The sequence below is a fragment of the Nannobrachium achirus genome (genome assembly GCF_963921795.1).
Source record: "Nannobrachium achirus genome assembly, chromosome: 19".
Lineage (NCBI taxonomy): Eukaryota > Metazoa > Chordata > Actinopteri > Myctophiformes > Myctophidae > Nannobrachium > Nannobrachium achirus.
The window spans coordinates 26814540-26831560 of NC_137826.1; the positions used below are offsets into that span (position 1 = coordinate 26814540).

Sequence of the window (17021 nt, forward strand, 5' to 3'; positions counted from 1 at the left end):
AATTCTGGCATGTTAATCATTGTCCATATCTGAAGCGCTGAGTGTTAGCGAGGGGATATACGCAGTGACAGAATGAGGATTGACCTGCTGGGACAATGACAGGGACCTCGGGCTGGGGTGGGGGGTGGATGTGGTGGGGGGGGGGGGTGGAGGACCACGGGGGACAAGGCTCGCTATTGTAAAATGGGTCACAGTGAGTGGAGAGGAGACCGGAGGAAGGGTCAGAGCCCCAGAGGCGGGCTGCTGACACTCAGCCAGCAACCACAGCAGACAGCAGCTCCAGGTCCATAACAATCACTATAATGGGACTGAGTGCACCGCCCACACTAACGCTGGCTTACAGACGGCTTCAGCAATAACAATGTGCCATATCGTTGTTGTCGGTTGGAAACCTTGTATGTCCAAAACCGTTAGTTTTGTATTTATCATTTAAAAAAATCAAACCTCGGTTCAAAGTGGAGCGGTGAATTTGAGCAGCTATACCCTGTGTGTGTGTGCGTGTCTAGGCGGCGCAACAGTGCCGTTCTCAATCTGTTACTGTTTTTATAGTTAACTAAATAATATATATCTACTGTACTCATGCAGAAGTGTAGCAAAAAAGAAGTGATTAAAGTGGGTGCGAGTAGGGCTCCAGGCTAACTTTTTTCACCAACGTGCCAAGACCGTCTCAAAATACAAATGTAACCGTCCCCAAATGAATGTGTGTGTGCCTGGCCTGCTCAACAGTGCCTCTCCCTTAACGTGTGCGTGTGTGTGGTCAGCAGAGGTATTGCCATGATACACAAATAGCCATACCACCACATAGCCAGCCACAAACTGACATACCTGTTTATAGGGAGCCGGTTTCACCGCTCCAAAAAAATTATTTAAAATAGTGTCACGAGGCGTTGTGTGCTTGTATATCTGCTATTTCACTACTTTTGTGCGACACTTTTGTATGATGAAGTAGGGCTTTAATTTACAATAAAACATACACATTTGAAACTTATAGATATGAGGTCTCTGCCTGACAGTGACGATATATCAACTTCCGATTCGTTTCCTGGTTTCGTTTTAGCTATAGCTAAAAATGTCAAGTATAGTTATTATGGTGAGGGGGAAATAATTCACCGTTTGTCAGCCTTCTGATTGGTCCCTGAGACTCCCTGACTGGCCAACCAGAAAAAAACATTCACTTTTTGCTATCGGGGGTGGAGTTTGTGCAGTGGAGAATGTTGAATGTGGCTTTCAAGAACTGTCCGCACTGCGCGACACGGAGTTCGCCCGGTACGGCCGCGGGAGGTGATAGCGACGGCAAGCGATCTCGCTCATCATAACGAATAAGCTTCAACAAACTAGTTCACATGGACCTTATCAATGGTCTAAGAGTCACGATTGGGTACATATAATTTAAATGGGCAGAATTACGAAAAGCCATCCTATTATGTGAGGAGAACTATAATCAGCCTGTCCTCTTCCTACCCAAGATGCAATGCGCTTTCTTTTTCTATTTCTATTCTCTCTCTGATCCAGAGGATTAAACTAATTAAAACATATATTTTCGGGGGGAAATTACTGTTTTGCTATGTAATTACTGTACCTTTTTCTTCCCTTTTTATTAATATCACGTAGATGTGTTTTTTTTGGTACTTTATATAGCTGTAATGAGGCTATGAAGGAAAAAAAATCCCATCCACTTCCACTATAAAAGAATCTGCAATAGTGATTCTGTCCCACTGGGATTAAACAAATTAAAACATATATTTTCGGGGAAACCCCCTGTTTTGCAATGTAACTACTGTAGCTTTGTCTTCCCTTTTTATTAATATCACCTAGATGTTTTTCCTTTGGTACTTTATATAGCTGTAATGAGGCTATGAAAAAAAAAAAAAAATCCCATTCACTGCCACTATAAAAACAATCTGCCCAGGGTCAAATGTCCCATCATAGTAACAGGGCAGAATGGGGCGGGATTTGCAAACTAGTGAATTATACAGGGAAAATGGGTTCAATATAATATATGCAAAACTCAGTGATGATATCTAAAATAGTAATTTCACCTACAATATCTAGTAATAAGACTGACCAATCTAAATACAAGGCAGTAACACTTGCAAAGCTTATTTTTAGCATGCAGCATAATAGTATCACACAAGACACCTCCACATGAGCAGGGGGAGAAAAATTATTGAATTTCTAACACGTTTTCTGTTGGCATGGCAATATCACAGAGAGCGGCAATATAAATAACCTATGAAACGCAATGACAGCCTGACGTTTTCACCTCGTGTCACCATCTCATTTCAGGAGAAGAAAAGGGGACGCACAATTGGTGTCAATTAGGCTGCTTCCATTTAATTACCAGTGTGTCAGTCAGGGGTGAAATGTCTCTCCTCTGACCTTCTCTCTCGTGGCGTACAGCACTGTACGCCGCTCAGCTGTGTCATCACTGCACGCCAGTGGTTCCCAAACACTGGGTCGGGACCCATTTGTGGGTCGCGGACCCATTTTCATGCATGGATCGCGAGTAAATATCCCCCTTTCTTTTTTAATTTCCAATTTTTTTTGTAAAGATTGTGAAACATAATACAATTATAATTTTTCATGAATAAAATAAAATACACGGTATATAAAAAGACTAATGAATTATAAAATGTTAAAAATCTAATAATTCCCATAAACAAGTATTCAAACAAGCTCACAACACGTTGCATCACGATGCATTGTGAGCTTGTTAATCACCTATCTTCACTAGTTTGGGTCCCAAGGAGAGCTAAAAGGTTTGGGAACCATCGCTGTATATGGCTGGTGGAAGTACACTGATTTATTTTTTACTCAACAGTAGCAAGCACAATATAGACATTCTCTTGTTACAAGTATTCTAGGCTTGTATTCAACATTTTACTTGAGTAAAAGTACAAAAGTATTGGGATCAAAATATACGTAAAGTGCCAAATTAAAAGTCCTCAAATGTCTCAAAACGATTTGAAAATTGCAGATCAACAACCTCACAACGCATTGCGATGCGTTGATAAAAAAATCACACCCAATGTGAAGTGAGCGGTGGTTGTGCTTGCATAACGTCTTCAATTGCTAATTGGTGATGTAATACAGGCTACACACACACGCACATTGCTATGGCAAAACGCTGAGGAAAACACATTGCTATGGCAAAACGCTGAGGAAAAGTGGCTACAGATAGTGGCTACAGATAATTGGTAATGTAATATGATGTAATATGGCTACACACACATTGCTATGGCAAAACGCTGAGGAAAACACATTGCCAAGGCAAAACGCAGAGGAAAAGTGGCTACAGATAGTGGCTACAGATAATTGGTGATGTAATATGATGTAATATGGCTACGCACACACACATATTGCTATGGCAAAACGCTGAGGAAAATACATTGCTATGGCAAAACGCTGAGGAAAACACATTGCCAAGGCAAAACGCAGAGGAAAAGTGGCTACAGATAGTGGCTACAGATAATTGGTGATGTAATATGATGTAATATGGCTACGCACACACACATATTGCTATGGCAAAACGCTGAGGAAAAGTGGCTACAGACACGCACAGCCACTCTTAGGAGCGGTTTACCACCGCTCAAAAAATACAACTGTGATGTAGTGGAGTATAAAGTATCAAATAAAGTAGCCTACTTCACAATTATACTTAGGTACTATACAGTACTTGAGTAAATGTACTTGTAGCTACTTTCCAGCAGTGCTGCTGTGTGGATGAGAGGAGGTACGGCAGGCAGGCGGACAGATAGGAAATGGAGGGAGGCTACAGAGGGGGTGGGGTGGGGGGTGGAGGAGGCTGTTTGGAGCCTGTCTGGGGAGTGCTGTTGCCTGCTGACCTGGTCATCCATCAGACAGGCTCCATCCATCCACCCCCCTCCCCCGACCCCACCCAGGGCCCCCCTGTCCCCCCCACCAGTGCACTTCTCTGCTAGGCCCCGGGATCTCCACATTAATTTCTCATCTGTGGCTTCACCCTAATGAGCTCCGCCTGCTCGCCCACCTCCGAGACCCCACTGATTACCAGACGGGGGAGGAGGAGGGGGGGGGACGACCATTTGTCAATGGCAAGAGGTGGCATTTACGCTGCTGACCTTGCTGCCGAGGAGAGGGGAAACCAGAAAAAAAAGGAAAGAGGTCCAGAGCACTGCGCTAGCTGTTTGCCTTCACTGCTGTTTTTTATAGCGCGCTACCTGGTCTGTGGATGATTTCTATTCCATGAACATGTAGCGAAGGATGGAGGGAAGGAAGGAGGGAAGGAAGGAAAGAAGGAAGGAGGAAGGAAGGAAGGAATATTAACCCATTTATGCTTAGAATTATTGAATGCTTTAACCAGTGAAAAATAGCAGATATACAAGCTCACAGCGCAGCACAGAGTGCAGCGCTGCGAGCTTGTAGATCTGCTATTTTTGAAAAAGTCGTGAAAATGTGTGCAAATCTTTGAACATATGTATTTTCAAAGCGAACGTTTGTAACTCAAATTTTGCTTCTGTGTGGTCCATGGAACTAAATATTTTCAGATGCGGGTCTGTGGCCAAATAAATATCATTTTGGGGATCCTGGGAAGGTTTGAGCACCATTGACATAGTAGTCTCTCAAGAACAGACTAACTGAGCTCCAGTTAAGTGAAAAGGACCTTTTCTATGACGATGGCTGGCCAGATTGCTGACATAGAAACATAGGTTTTTCAAAAAAATCTTAGAAGGATTCAAAAGACACTTATAGGGTCAAAATTCCAATTTTCACGATTTTTCAAAAATAGCAGATCTACAAGCTGGCAGCGCGGCACTCGCTACCGCGCTGTGAGCTTGTATATCTGCTATTTGTCAATAATTAAAGCATAAAATAATGATACACAACACCGTGTACTCGTTCTAAATGGGTTAATGGTATTGTGTTGTCTCTCTGTCAGGGTTTATTGTATTCCAATGTTTTGCACTTCTCTGATTCGTGTAGGTGAAACTCGCTTAAGGGGACAAAACATCAAACCGCATCAGTCAATAGTTATATGATGTTCTTACATCCACATGAGTCATTTCATGGCTTCTTGCTGAAATGGGAATGAAAGACGGTTTGTCTTTCCTCCTTTTCTTTCTGTGCCTTTGTGTGTGTGTGTGTGTGTGTGTGCAGCAGTGGAGGTGAGCAAAGTGGAGTAGGCGGACAAGGTACTGCTGTGGTCAGCCACGGGGCCATTGTGTGCGTGTGTGCGCGCGTGTGTGTGTGTGTGTGTGTGTGTGTGTGTGTGTGTGTGTGTGTGTGTGTGTGTGTGTGTGTGTTTGTGTGCACGCTCCTCAGAAGGGAGCGGGGATTTGCCGGCTGCGGGATGGAGGGGAGCTGTGTAGGTCCGTGACACGGGCTAACCTTGGCCAGGGCTACTGGGACTCTGGGGGTATCCATCACTATGGCAGCCTTGAGACCCAGACTGGGGGGGGGAGACAGGAGTTGCCAGAGGGAGGGGGGGACGCTAGTAAAAATTTAATGCACTCCGCAGAGCGGTCATGTCATACTTGGTTATGGAAAATAATCCCAGATGCCTGCAGTGCTAAAATGGAGCTGTAATGTGCTCGCCTCCTAACCCGGCCTGACAGCCGTGATGTACGACTACCATTACCGGAAAATATCACTTCAACTAACCCATGATCCGGCTCCGCTAAGGGTCATATTATCCATGAGGAACAAATTACATTCCCCCCAAAGTAAATACAAATTTCCTACCGGCCGGGTACAAAGCACAGAGGGGGGTGTGGTTCGTATGTTACCTATGACAACGGCTGGGTGGAGTGACAGGGATGATAAAGTACATGACAAATCACTGGCTGACAGGGTACTCTGGTGCAATCAGCCTCAGCTTCGGCCTAGCGAGCACCCACTCACGCCTGTAAACACCACTCTCTTCCTTTGGAGGGGGCAAAACACATAATCTTTTAACGCTGACAAGTTGCTCTCGCCTTTTTATTACTCATCCTTCCCACTGCGGCGGAAGAGGAGGAGGAGGTTGGTGGGGGTGGGGTGGCGGGTTGTGTGCATGTGGGCGGAGGATGGATATAAAGTGGTTTTATGTACAGTGCTGCCAAGTGATTGAGAAACACGGCTCCTTCTTCTCCTGCTGTAATTGCCTGAGGGCAAACACAGCGAAACAATAAAGGAAGAGAAACAGCAAATATATTACCGGTTCAGATCTTTATTTTATGTCAAGGACAAACAGGTTCTCTTGGCTGCTCTAAAGCACCCACTTAGATCCCTCGTCTCCAATAAGAGCCCAGCGCAGCAAATTACAAGCGCTTCCTTGCACGGCCATTAATAAAAAAAAACACAAAGCATTTTCAAAATGGCATTTACAGCTTGTGGCCGCTGATAGAGAGAGAATAAATAACACTTAGGGAAGGTGTGGGCTACATAAAAAGGCTCAGGGGCAAGGGAGAATGCAAGAGGAATAAACGAGTTGGGGAATGATAAAACTCCTTTACAACTTAGCGAGGAGCCATTGTCTTCACAAATGGCCTAAGTAGTCCTATCGGTGTGCAGTAAAATCTTGACAAAGCACTTGAGTGCCAGACGATATTCTTATAAAAAGATTTGACTAGCGGCTTCAAGGTGCCACTTACTGGCAAATATCACTTAAGCATTAGCAAGCCTGCACAGAGTGGCTGGGTTATAAAGAGACTGCTCACAATGACGACGAGACACAGAAGGGAAGTATTCATTTATCCATTCAAAAGGCAGTAATCTAAAAGATTACTTTCATGGCATTAATATTTTAATGCAAACATTTTGAGAGAAAAAAAAGATAAGCCATAGAGGCTTGGCATATTGAAGGTTACAAAACAAGAAAAAGAGCACTGTAGTACTGTATGCACAATCTCATTTTCCTCCCGGGACTAAAAAGTGATTTTCCCGAATAGTTGAAAGACATTACTGGCCCATACATAAACATGTGCACACTGGCGCTAAAAAAACCCTGCAGCCATTTCACATTCACTTTACCCTCATCATCCCCTTTAAACGGTCTCAGATGTTGGAAAACCTGTTGGCGTTAACTACAGCGTGAAACAGGGGAATGTTATTGGGGCTTTGGCGGACACACATCAAAGGCACTGTAGGCTATGGAACCCTCTCCTATGTGCTTCCCTGCCAGTAATACAACGGCATCATAATTGGACTCAAGCTGCTCCGAATGAACAGACCAGTCCTACCTGCTAGACCCAATAAAAAGAACCACCTGATCCCCATCTGGATCCTCGATGAGGGGAAAGGGAGGGGAGAATAAGTGCAAAGAACATCATTTGCTGACTGTCTGCTTTTCAAGAGTGGAACTGGGGCCAAACTACTTGACGGCTGCCAACAGAACTGTACCTTCTGTCCAGCAAAACCTTTGAGAGGACATTTCTGGCTCCTTGGCTGGGGTTTATTCTTGCTTGCTTTGTGATGCCATTCATCTACCACATGGTACCATTCATCTACCACATGGTACCTGGATTCATCTACCACATGGTACCTGGATTCATCTACCACATGGTACCTGGATTTACCATCTACCACATGGTACCTGGATTCATCTACCACATGGTACCTGTGATGCCATTCATCTACCACATGGTACCTGGATTTACCATCTACCACATGGTACCTGTGATGCCATTCATCTACCACATGGTACCTGGATTCATCTACCACATGGTACCTGGATTTACCATCTACCACATGGTACCTGGATTCATCTACCACATGGTACCTGGATTTCAGATCCATTCATCTACCACATGGTACCTGGATTTCAGATCCATTCATCTACCACATGGTACCTGGATTTCAGATCCATTCATCTACCACATGGTACCTGGATTTCAGATCCATTCATCTACCACATGGTACCTGGATTTCAGATCCATTCATCTACCACATGGTACCTGGATTTCAGATCCATTCATCTACCACATGGTACCTGGATTTCAGATCCATTCATCTACCACATGGTACCTGGATTTCAGATCCATTCATCTACCACATGGTACCTGGATTTCAGATCCATTCATCTACCACATGGTACCTGGATTTCAGATCCATTCATCTACCACATGGTACCTGGATTTCAGATCCATTCATCTACCACATGGTACCTGGATTTCAGATCCATTCATCTACCACATGGTACCTGGATTTCAGATCCATTCATCTACCACTTGGTGCAGGATTACAAACAGGCGAGCTAACATGCAGAATAATGAAAATGGATTAGAAGGCTGCTGGGCAATTAACCCACGATATATCAAAACCGATATTTACAGCCAATAACCAACTTATAATTGAATAATCGAGAAGTTTTTTTTACATGTATTATTTTAAGAGAAAAATGGCAGATTTATTATAATCGACTAAATCGATTAGTCCGATTAACCTAAATTCTGTTTTCGTTGCACAATTGAGGCAAAAGTTAAATAATTGTGATATTGATTTGAAGTCATATTGTGTATGCAGCCCTAGATACACACAACTGTAGTAGTAAACTGTGAATAAAGAATAAAGAACCAGGAGGATTCAGTCCCTTTTTGGTCCCCCCAAATCTGGTCCCAAGAAGGCCATGCACACATGTGCACAGATTACACACACCCACACCCACACACACACACACACACACACACACACACACACACACACACACACACAGATTATTAATAATACAATGAATTTGTTAATCAATACCTTACTAATACAATGTACTCCTTTACGGTTGCAGGTGACAATCAACCTGACACTAGTATGCATAGGCGATTTTGAGGGGTGTCCTAGGGTGCACGTGCACCCCCTGGCCGCCAGGCGGCCATTTTGATTTTTTTGATCATAATAAACATTAAGAAGAAGAACATCTCAAATTCGCCTTTTTTGACCCTTTGAAGCACCCATAGCATGGCTTCTAAGTTCTAAACCAATCACAGCGAATGGGGGGCGGGAGGTATAGGTCTACTGTGTTATATGCCAAGCCTATGCCTTTAAGGGGGCGGGCTTAGGAGCAGTACGGGATGACGTTGACGCTGTGTTTTGGGACCAGCGCGGAAGTGAATGTGCGGGTGTAATGCTGGGGAGAATATATTAGTGAGAAGTTAAGTTAATACAAGTGGATTAATAGTGAAAACATGACGTTTATGCTGTATGTTCCTGCCTGGCCCTGGAAGTAATAAATCATCGTTATCTACACAGAAGTTGTATGGACTATTTGAATAAGTTACCACATGACACGAGCCAAGTTATTGCTACAAACAGTGGAAAAGGTAACAACTGGTTTCTCAACCAATCAGTGACTGTCTGAACCTCGGCTGACAGAGCGCTGCACAACAACAAACATGGCATGCATGGCTTTATCTAAATAACAGAATGAAACAGTTGTTTCACAGTGGAATATGCTACCTGGGGTTAACTACAGACATCCATAGGACATGTGGATAGCTTTTACATTTACCATACGTGAACTAAAGTTTTCGGCGCTGCTCAACGAGGCTGGATTACACGATGTGTTCTGTGCCTCCAAGGAATAACACTTTCTTCTGGGCACCTCAATATAACATTGGATATTTTCTTGTCATTTTCTTAAGGTAAGACATGGCTTTATTTAACTATCTGTTCACTGTGGAGTTAGCCAGCCTGTTTTCTTCTCCTCCGTGTGTGTGTGTGTGTGTGTGTGTGTGTGTGTGTGTGTGTGTGTGTGTGTGTGTGTGTGCGCGCGCGAGCGAGCGCGCATGCTTGCTTCACTTGCTTGTAAATATTGGTAGCTGCTGGTTATGGATCTTTGGTGGTGTGGTTGTGCCACACCACCAATGTAAATGACTGCTTGATTGCTTGATGAATGATGATTAACTTGATGTTTGGCTTTATATGTCCTGGCTGTGCTGCCTCTGTCTGCAAAATAAGTAAATAAATCCTATAGATAGACATATGGTGTCTATCTATAGGATTACAAAATTAACTGCAGAAATCCGCTAAAACAACATTACAAAACCGCTAATATCCGCAATTTTTTTCTAATATCCGCAATTTTTTTCGCGTGCGCGCAAAGCACGCACGCGAACGTCGTGCACGCGCGCTGCGCGCGCGTGCATGAGGTAATAGAGGTCGTGCACCCCCTGCTGGAAGAGGCTAGAATCGCCTATGCTAGTATGCATGCATGCATGAACTGTACGTGATAGTGCTGCTTGAAGCCTGGGCAGAGACACTAATGACAGCAGAGATAGTGCTAATAATACTAACATGATAAGGTGACGGACTCGCAGGTCAGCCTCTCCCTGTCAACTGGCACACCATTAACATGTCATGATAGAGAAGCCCTATCCTACAGGTCAGTGTGTAATGAACGGGCCACTCTGACAGCATTGTGTGTTTTGCCAAGATACGCGTGTGCGCGCGCACTCTCACACGCATGCGGCGAGATGCGAATGGGCTGTCTCTTATCAGTAGCTCGGCAGCTCCTGTCGAAAGCGGCAAAGGGCTTTTCTACACCAGGCAGAACGTGATTTCTCCCGGGAACACTTTTTCCATTTCCTGCTTTTGAAGGGAAACTAAATAAGCCACGTTTGTCCGCATCTGAATCCATTTGACCCGTTAAAACGCCTCTGCTCTCCGCCGCGGCGTTGTAAAGTAGAGCGCATCATCCTCGGAATGCAAATGGCGTTGGTTTGCGGGCACGGCGCGCCTGGCAGGGACTGATAGTGGCAGAGGTGACTGGAACCGGGACGGGTGGGTGTGTGTGTGTGTGGGTGGGGGGTAGTAACAGTTGTTAAGTGGGAGCTCCAATTACTCCCTAACACAGAGGAAAAACGTGGGAGCCAGCCCCTGTCATAAGGGTCCCCTATTTACTAATTCACTCCTCTGTTACTTTAACACACAATTAATCAGTGACAGGAAGGTGTAGTCAGTGCTGTTCATCAGCAGCGTAACGTGAGCCACGGCGAATTAATACAGTCGCTGGGGGGATTACAGTTTACCGTGCTCTCTTCTCCCTCTCTCCCTGAAACAAAAGGAATTGCCACCGAGACAGGAGCAATTTAAATCGACAACGCTGAGTAATGACTCAATTTGCTGCACAGTCTAAACACCACAAGCAAATGGCATTACTAAATCATTAGGCTGGATCTTGGATCTCTAGTTAGAAGTCATTGGGTAATGGCTGCACCCAGATTGTGAGCGCCTATAAAGACGACACGTCGTAGACTTACAAATAGGACAAAGGAATAGTGCATTGCATAAACACTGAGTCAAAAGATATACTTGATTGAGAGCTGGTATTTGATTATTAGCAGAATAACTTACCAAATATATGATGAAATAAGGTTTTAGAAGTTGCAACAGAACAGCAAACAGCATACAGTATAAAGAAATCATTCAAGGATTATATTCAGGATTATATTGACAGGGCTTCCTGTGTAGATCAACCTTTGTATGTATTATCATCACTTGTTTGAAGAACAATTACATTATTTATTTGAATGTTCCTACATTACTTAAAGCTTTTTCCAGTGTCAATAGGTTCAGAGGCATACTGTATGAGTGTGTGGCTGGTACATTATATACCGTACAGTACATATTAAAATGCGTGGTGTACATTTTAAATGGTTGGTTAGTACAGTTGCCTGGCTTGAATTCAGATGAAGGGTTTTTACATTTATGTTTTATATAAAGATTTCTTTAAGAACAGCAGTGAAAGCAAATACTACCAGCCCTTAAAGGCACAGAATACTCACTTAAATGGAATCTCAACCCTGAAAACCCATAAAAGTTTGATTTAGACTTTGCCCATCATTAATTCATCTTTAATTAATGTGCACAGCTAATTAAGGCTTTCTCATAGTTATCAGGGTGTTTAAGTCTAATTATATTCACAAGTCTAATATTTGATTCTTATTGAGCACACTGATAAAAAAAATATACATTATATGGATATGATCCACATTTTGTGGCGCCTTCTCTAGCGCAAGATACAGTAAGTAGTAGGAATTCAAATGAAATGAAGTTTTACCTTGTCTTCTTGGTCACTCTCACTGTCACACTGCAAGAGAGAAGAAGATTCATAGTTATTCATAGTTACAGTACAGGAGGGTGATGATTTCTATTTTAGTTGAAACTGCAGGGACTGGAGTAGAATGCCATCTGTAAGTGAAGCATACTGTACATCCCACACTGTTTCCTCACGGAAAAGTCCACCCTGTATCCTAATTAATATTGCATCAAGTCCAACCAACATTCTGAAGCTCATTCCTTTTTGTAAGTCGAAAATCATACCAAGAAAATGACAAAAATGTATTTTAACTTTTCTCTAACTTTAACTTTTAAAAGAAGCTAAAATCATGTTGGAGATGTAACCAGAAGTAGGGGTGTGCCCCACCGCATAATGATGAGTGCCAGCCAGGCAGCTGAGCAAGCAGAGGAAGGGAGATGTGGCGTGAGCAAACTTACTCTGTTGTAACTGTAGGTTAAACGTCAATTCACAAGTCACAGTCACATCATCGTTAGCAGTGGTAATATTATCACACCATTCAACAATGTCAAAAGGCCAATGTTGACATTATGCTGGAACATTTTTAAACTGTCCAAACTGCTATAGTAAAAGGCTGATGTGGAGATGTGTTGTCAGTGCGAGACTACCATTAGCCAATGCACTGTTTCTTCGTGGAAGTTGCTTTGCTAGCTTGTACATGAGGCACTGCTACACCTGCTTGTAGGTAAGAATATGTTACCGCGCACATCATTATGAGGCATAGCATAGCATCCATGTTCTGGAGGGAACATTCTCCAAAAATAGCCAATCTACAAGCTCACAACGAGTCGCGTGCGTTTTTAACCAAATACATTTTACTGATGGAGCCTGGTCTTGACAGAATTAAAAAAGACAGAATTAAAATAAATACCAAAATTGTCATTTGTTCTGAAAGTAGCTCAGCACTACTGAAAACTATTTAAGATGATGTCTGGAAAAGATATGAAATGTTGAAAATGAATTGGCAACCCAAATTAAGTATAGTGGGTGAAAACTTATGCAAACAAGATCTTTGTTATTTTAATTTTGTGCATTGATGTGAATTTCATAGAATTTCCCTTCCATTATGAGAACCCAAACAATACAACGTTATAAATCCCAATTAAATGCACAAAAATGTGCTTCACAGTCAAGTAGGATGAATACCCTTATAACATCTCTATAAGCATTTTAGTGACTTGTGTGTCTGAGATTACACATATACAGCATGCACTATACTGCAGGGGTCTTCAACGTTTTCAGGCCAAGGACCCCTTAGCTGAGAGAGAGATGAAGTAGGGACCCCCACATTCCATATAGTTTCATTGTTTGACAAGCACAATCATCAGTGCATTTTGGATTCATGTCAATTTGAGTTATCAGATATGTAACCACTTGAACCGTCATTACCTAATAAAATTGACCTTTTACTCTGTACTTAGTCTGCTCTTTTTCCCCCTCTACACCAAACCTCTTTGCCAACAATAGCCGATCTACAAGCCTCGCGCTGCGAGGCGTTGTGAGCTTGTAGATCTGCTATTTTGGCTAAAGTTCTCCGAATATGGACGTTAGGGTTAAAGTGGTTAATATAAAAAAGTTTCTATCAAACAAAGATTTAAAGGACCCCCTGTAGTAACTCTGAGGACCCCCTGTTGAAGACCCCTGCTATACTGGGTTAGGGTTAATTGTGTATAACTGTGGATCTTTAGATCTGATGTAGAATGCGGTTCATACTTCATATGCAAGTCATGACCTAATTCCTTTTGAAATGACAAACCTCAGCTCGTTAAAGGTGAGGTGAACACAGATCAGTGTGCCCTCATATTCAGTGCCTTAGTGTTATTAGCTGATGCAAACACTGGATAAAAGTATACAGGAGAACAAATCTCACAAAAACAGTCCTCTCCCAACTCCCCAACGCCATTAATATTTCAAATTGTAACAATACATGGACTAGAATCTCTAAAACCTCAACTGCCACTCGAATTATGTTTCCATCATGCGTGTTCCCAGTTTCCTTACTTAATGGTTGATACTCGGGATGAACATGGTGAAAAAAATAAAATAGGAAAGGAACTCTTTGATGGAGGGAGGGGAAAAAGTGGTTGGATTTCATTTTTCCCCCTCCAATTTCAATTTCAAGGTCCACTTAATTCTTTATCAACTAATTAGTGCGATGCTGGGTGACCGGCAGCCCTCGAAGTCGTGCATATGGCTGAGGCACCGAGAGGCATTGGAGTCGGAAATGAAGAAGGCATTGGGGGGTAATATGGGTAGGGGCTGGTGTGGGTCTGTGCATGTGTGTGTGTGGGGTGGGTGTGGGGGTGGATGGGTTGTGTGCAGGATGGGGTGTCGATTAAAGTGTGTGTGTGTGTGTGTGTGGGGGGGGGGGGGGGGGGGGGGGGGGGGGGGGCTCACATTGGCTGAGTTCTCTGCCAATGTGAAGTGATTGACAGCCCCAGGGAGCCGGGCCACAGAAGGCCCCTGTCTTATTTCCACCCCCCCCCCCCCCCCCCCCCCTCACTCTCTCTCGTTTGATTTTTTTTTCTTTTTCGTCCTTTTTTGCTGATCCGGGGCCCTGCAGAGCTCAAAATGCAGCCGGTCTGGGCTCATGGCTGCTCTATTCCTTGGGCTGACCGGTAAAGAGGGCCCCTGTGAGCTCAGCAGGAGCACGGCATCCAATTTACAGGCCTGTCCCACACAGCCCCAGGGGCCGCCGGCGGCACACTGCCATGATGGTCAGCTCCAGAAGCTCATAAATTATGCAGAGGCAATAAATGCACTGGGCAAACACTCCCTCAGACGCTCCCCAGCCCTGTATTTTTCCCTCTCTCTTCTCCCTGCCTGCCTTCATCCCTTATTCCCCCAGATTTTAATACAGTGCACATAAGCCAGCAGCCATATAGAGGCTGTCAGCTGTACAGATAAATATGGATAATAGAAGAAATGTGAAGACTGATTACATGTGGCAGGGTGCATGGTAGAAAACGCTGCACAATGTCATACATGCATGTACATTCATCGCAGCGCGTGAATAGATAACACCTGTCGGACCATGTATCACTCTCTTTCTCGCACGGCCTCCTACGTGGAACAAATATGCTGCAGAGGGACGCGATGAGACGAGCTGCATTAGCTGTCTCAACTGCTTCCATGTATTTAGGCCCTTCAGACTGTGACAAGAGTAATGTGACCAAGAACTCATTAGCCGCTTCTCTGACTGTGCAAACCACACACAAGAATGCAAGCAGGGAAGGAGTTCAAATAATGGTAGACATTTTTCCCCCACTGTGTTGTGATCCATAAAAAAACACTAGCAGTCGTCGTTCTTTCGCTCTTTTTTTCCCTCCCTCTCTTTCTCTGCCTCGTCCCTGGCTGTGCAGCCAATTGCTTTGATTGCCAAGATAGAAGCCGGCTGGAATGACTTGCCCTTGCTTGTGAAGCAAATGGAACATGCTAATGGAACTCATCGTATTACCCGATGCAAAAGTGCCATAGCTCATTACTTTAAGATAAAAGGATATCACTGTAGACGGCGAGCAGAATTGACTTTCTGCGCCACGACTTGATGATGATTTAATCAACTGCTCTCTTTCACTTCTCATCCGCACGCCTGTCGCTTTCACAGGTGCCACTAAACGAGGCCCTCACACAGCTAGTGAGGGAGAGAAAAAAGAAAGGAATTGCTGTCATTACTTTTTTCTTCTTCTCTCCCTGAGAATAGAGGTATGCAAATTTCCCAGAGCCACAAAGGATGGGGGGGAGCGGAAAAAGGAAAACTTTATAAAATGGAAATACCTTTATAATGAGCAAAGTAAAAAAAAAGAAAAAGAAAAACAGAGATCAAGCATGACATGCAGGCAAGGGCAGACAATATGAACATCCTTCCACAAGCACAGTCGCCCACGCTTCGTCACGCCCAGTGTTCCAACACGGAGGAAACGGAACAAATAATGATGGCGCTGGAAAGATAAAAACAACTCAGGCATACAAACAAGTCAGAGCTGTCAGTCAATGATACTTGATCATAGTCTATTAATGCCCAGCCTTATGCATAACACAACCTGAAACAAGGATGTAAAAAAAACATGACAAACGTAGAATGTTCTTTCCTTAGTGCCTGCTACTTATCAATGTGTACTGTACCTTAGAAACACAAGCAGAGAGGGACTGCGGGATAGTGGTAAGCCAGAAATGGGTGTCTGTGAGAGTGTGACACTGCTGCGTATAATTGGTATTATGCCTAACCATTAATAGGCTAGTGTATGTTATTGTTTCATGAGGCACAGGTGACCTCAGAGATGCACATATTGTTTTGCTCATGGGGGACCATTAGCTGCTGCTGAATTCGTATGATTAACAATACAGAAATATATGAATCTATAATGTCATATTTCCAGACTTTAAAGGCATTTTTTAATGAAAAGAAATATGTCAGGTCAGGTGTCTAAAGCGACAATGGAATGAAATAATATTTGAGAGAGTGCAAGATGGCTGTTGGACGCAAACAGCCAGAGGCGCTGTCTTCGCCTAAACATTATGAACAAGATTCACACCATGCCTTTTTTATTTGTGGCTATTTAGTATCAATGTATTACACATTCACATCAGATGAAGGCCTAGCCCTAAACATTGTGCGTAGTAACAAAAGTGCCATTTAGATAAGTGAAGGTACCGTAGCCATCCAGGCTGAGTCAGGGAACTAGGTCTTATTTAAAGCATGTCATGTACAATAAGGAAACCATTAGTCCTGGGAGGGGACAGACAAAGTAAAGTGATACTCTACCCAGGCCCACTGCTATTTACACAGGCCCGGCATTATACTGTACAGCTAGACCCCAGTGTTTAGCTTAAGTAACACAGGAATGTCAAACATTAGCCTCAGCTCTAAGAGCTGTTGATGTTGGCCTGTATCCGGAGCACTTCTGATTGCCCTGTTGCTCTCACCCGGGCCTCCCTTTTGGCTGAGTGCTCTTACAAATTTCCCTACGCTCTGTCCAAGCATCGAGGCTTT

The 17021-nt window shown here is 43.6% G+C and overlaps 1 protein-coding gene across 1 annotated transcript in view; it reads right to left on the reverse strand.

Annotated features, from left to right (window-relative positions):
- Nucleotides 1-17021, reverse strand: part of auts2a (activator of transcription and developmental regulator AUTS2 a) — a gene marked incomplete at both ends in the record, with an annotated part of 413417 nt that overhangs the window by 114774 nt on the left and 281622 nt on the right. The window contains one exon of the mRNA XM_080749358.1: nt 12011-12040. Coding sequence (XP_080605484.1) covers nt 12011-12040 — 30 coding nt within the window. The remainder of the gene's footprint in view (nt 1-12010; nt 12041-17021) is intronic.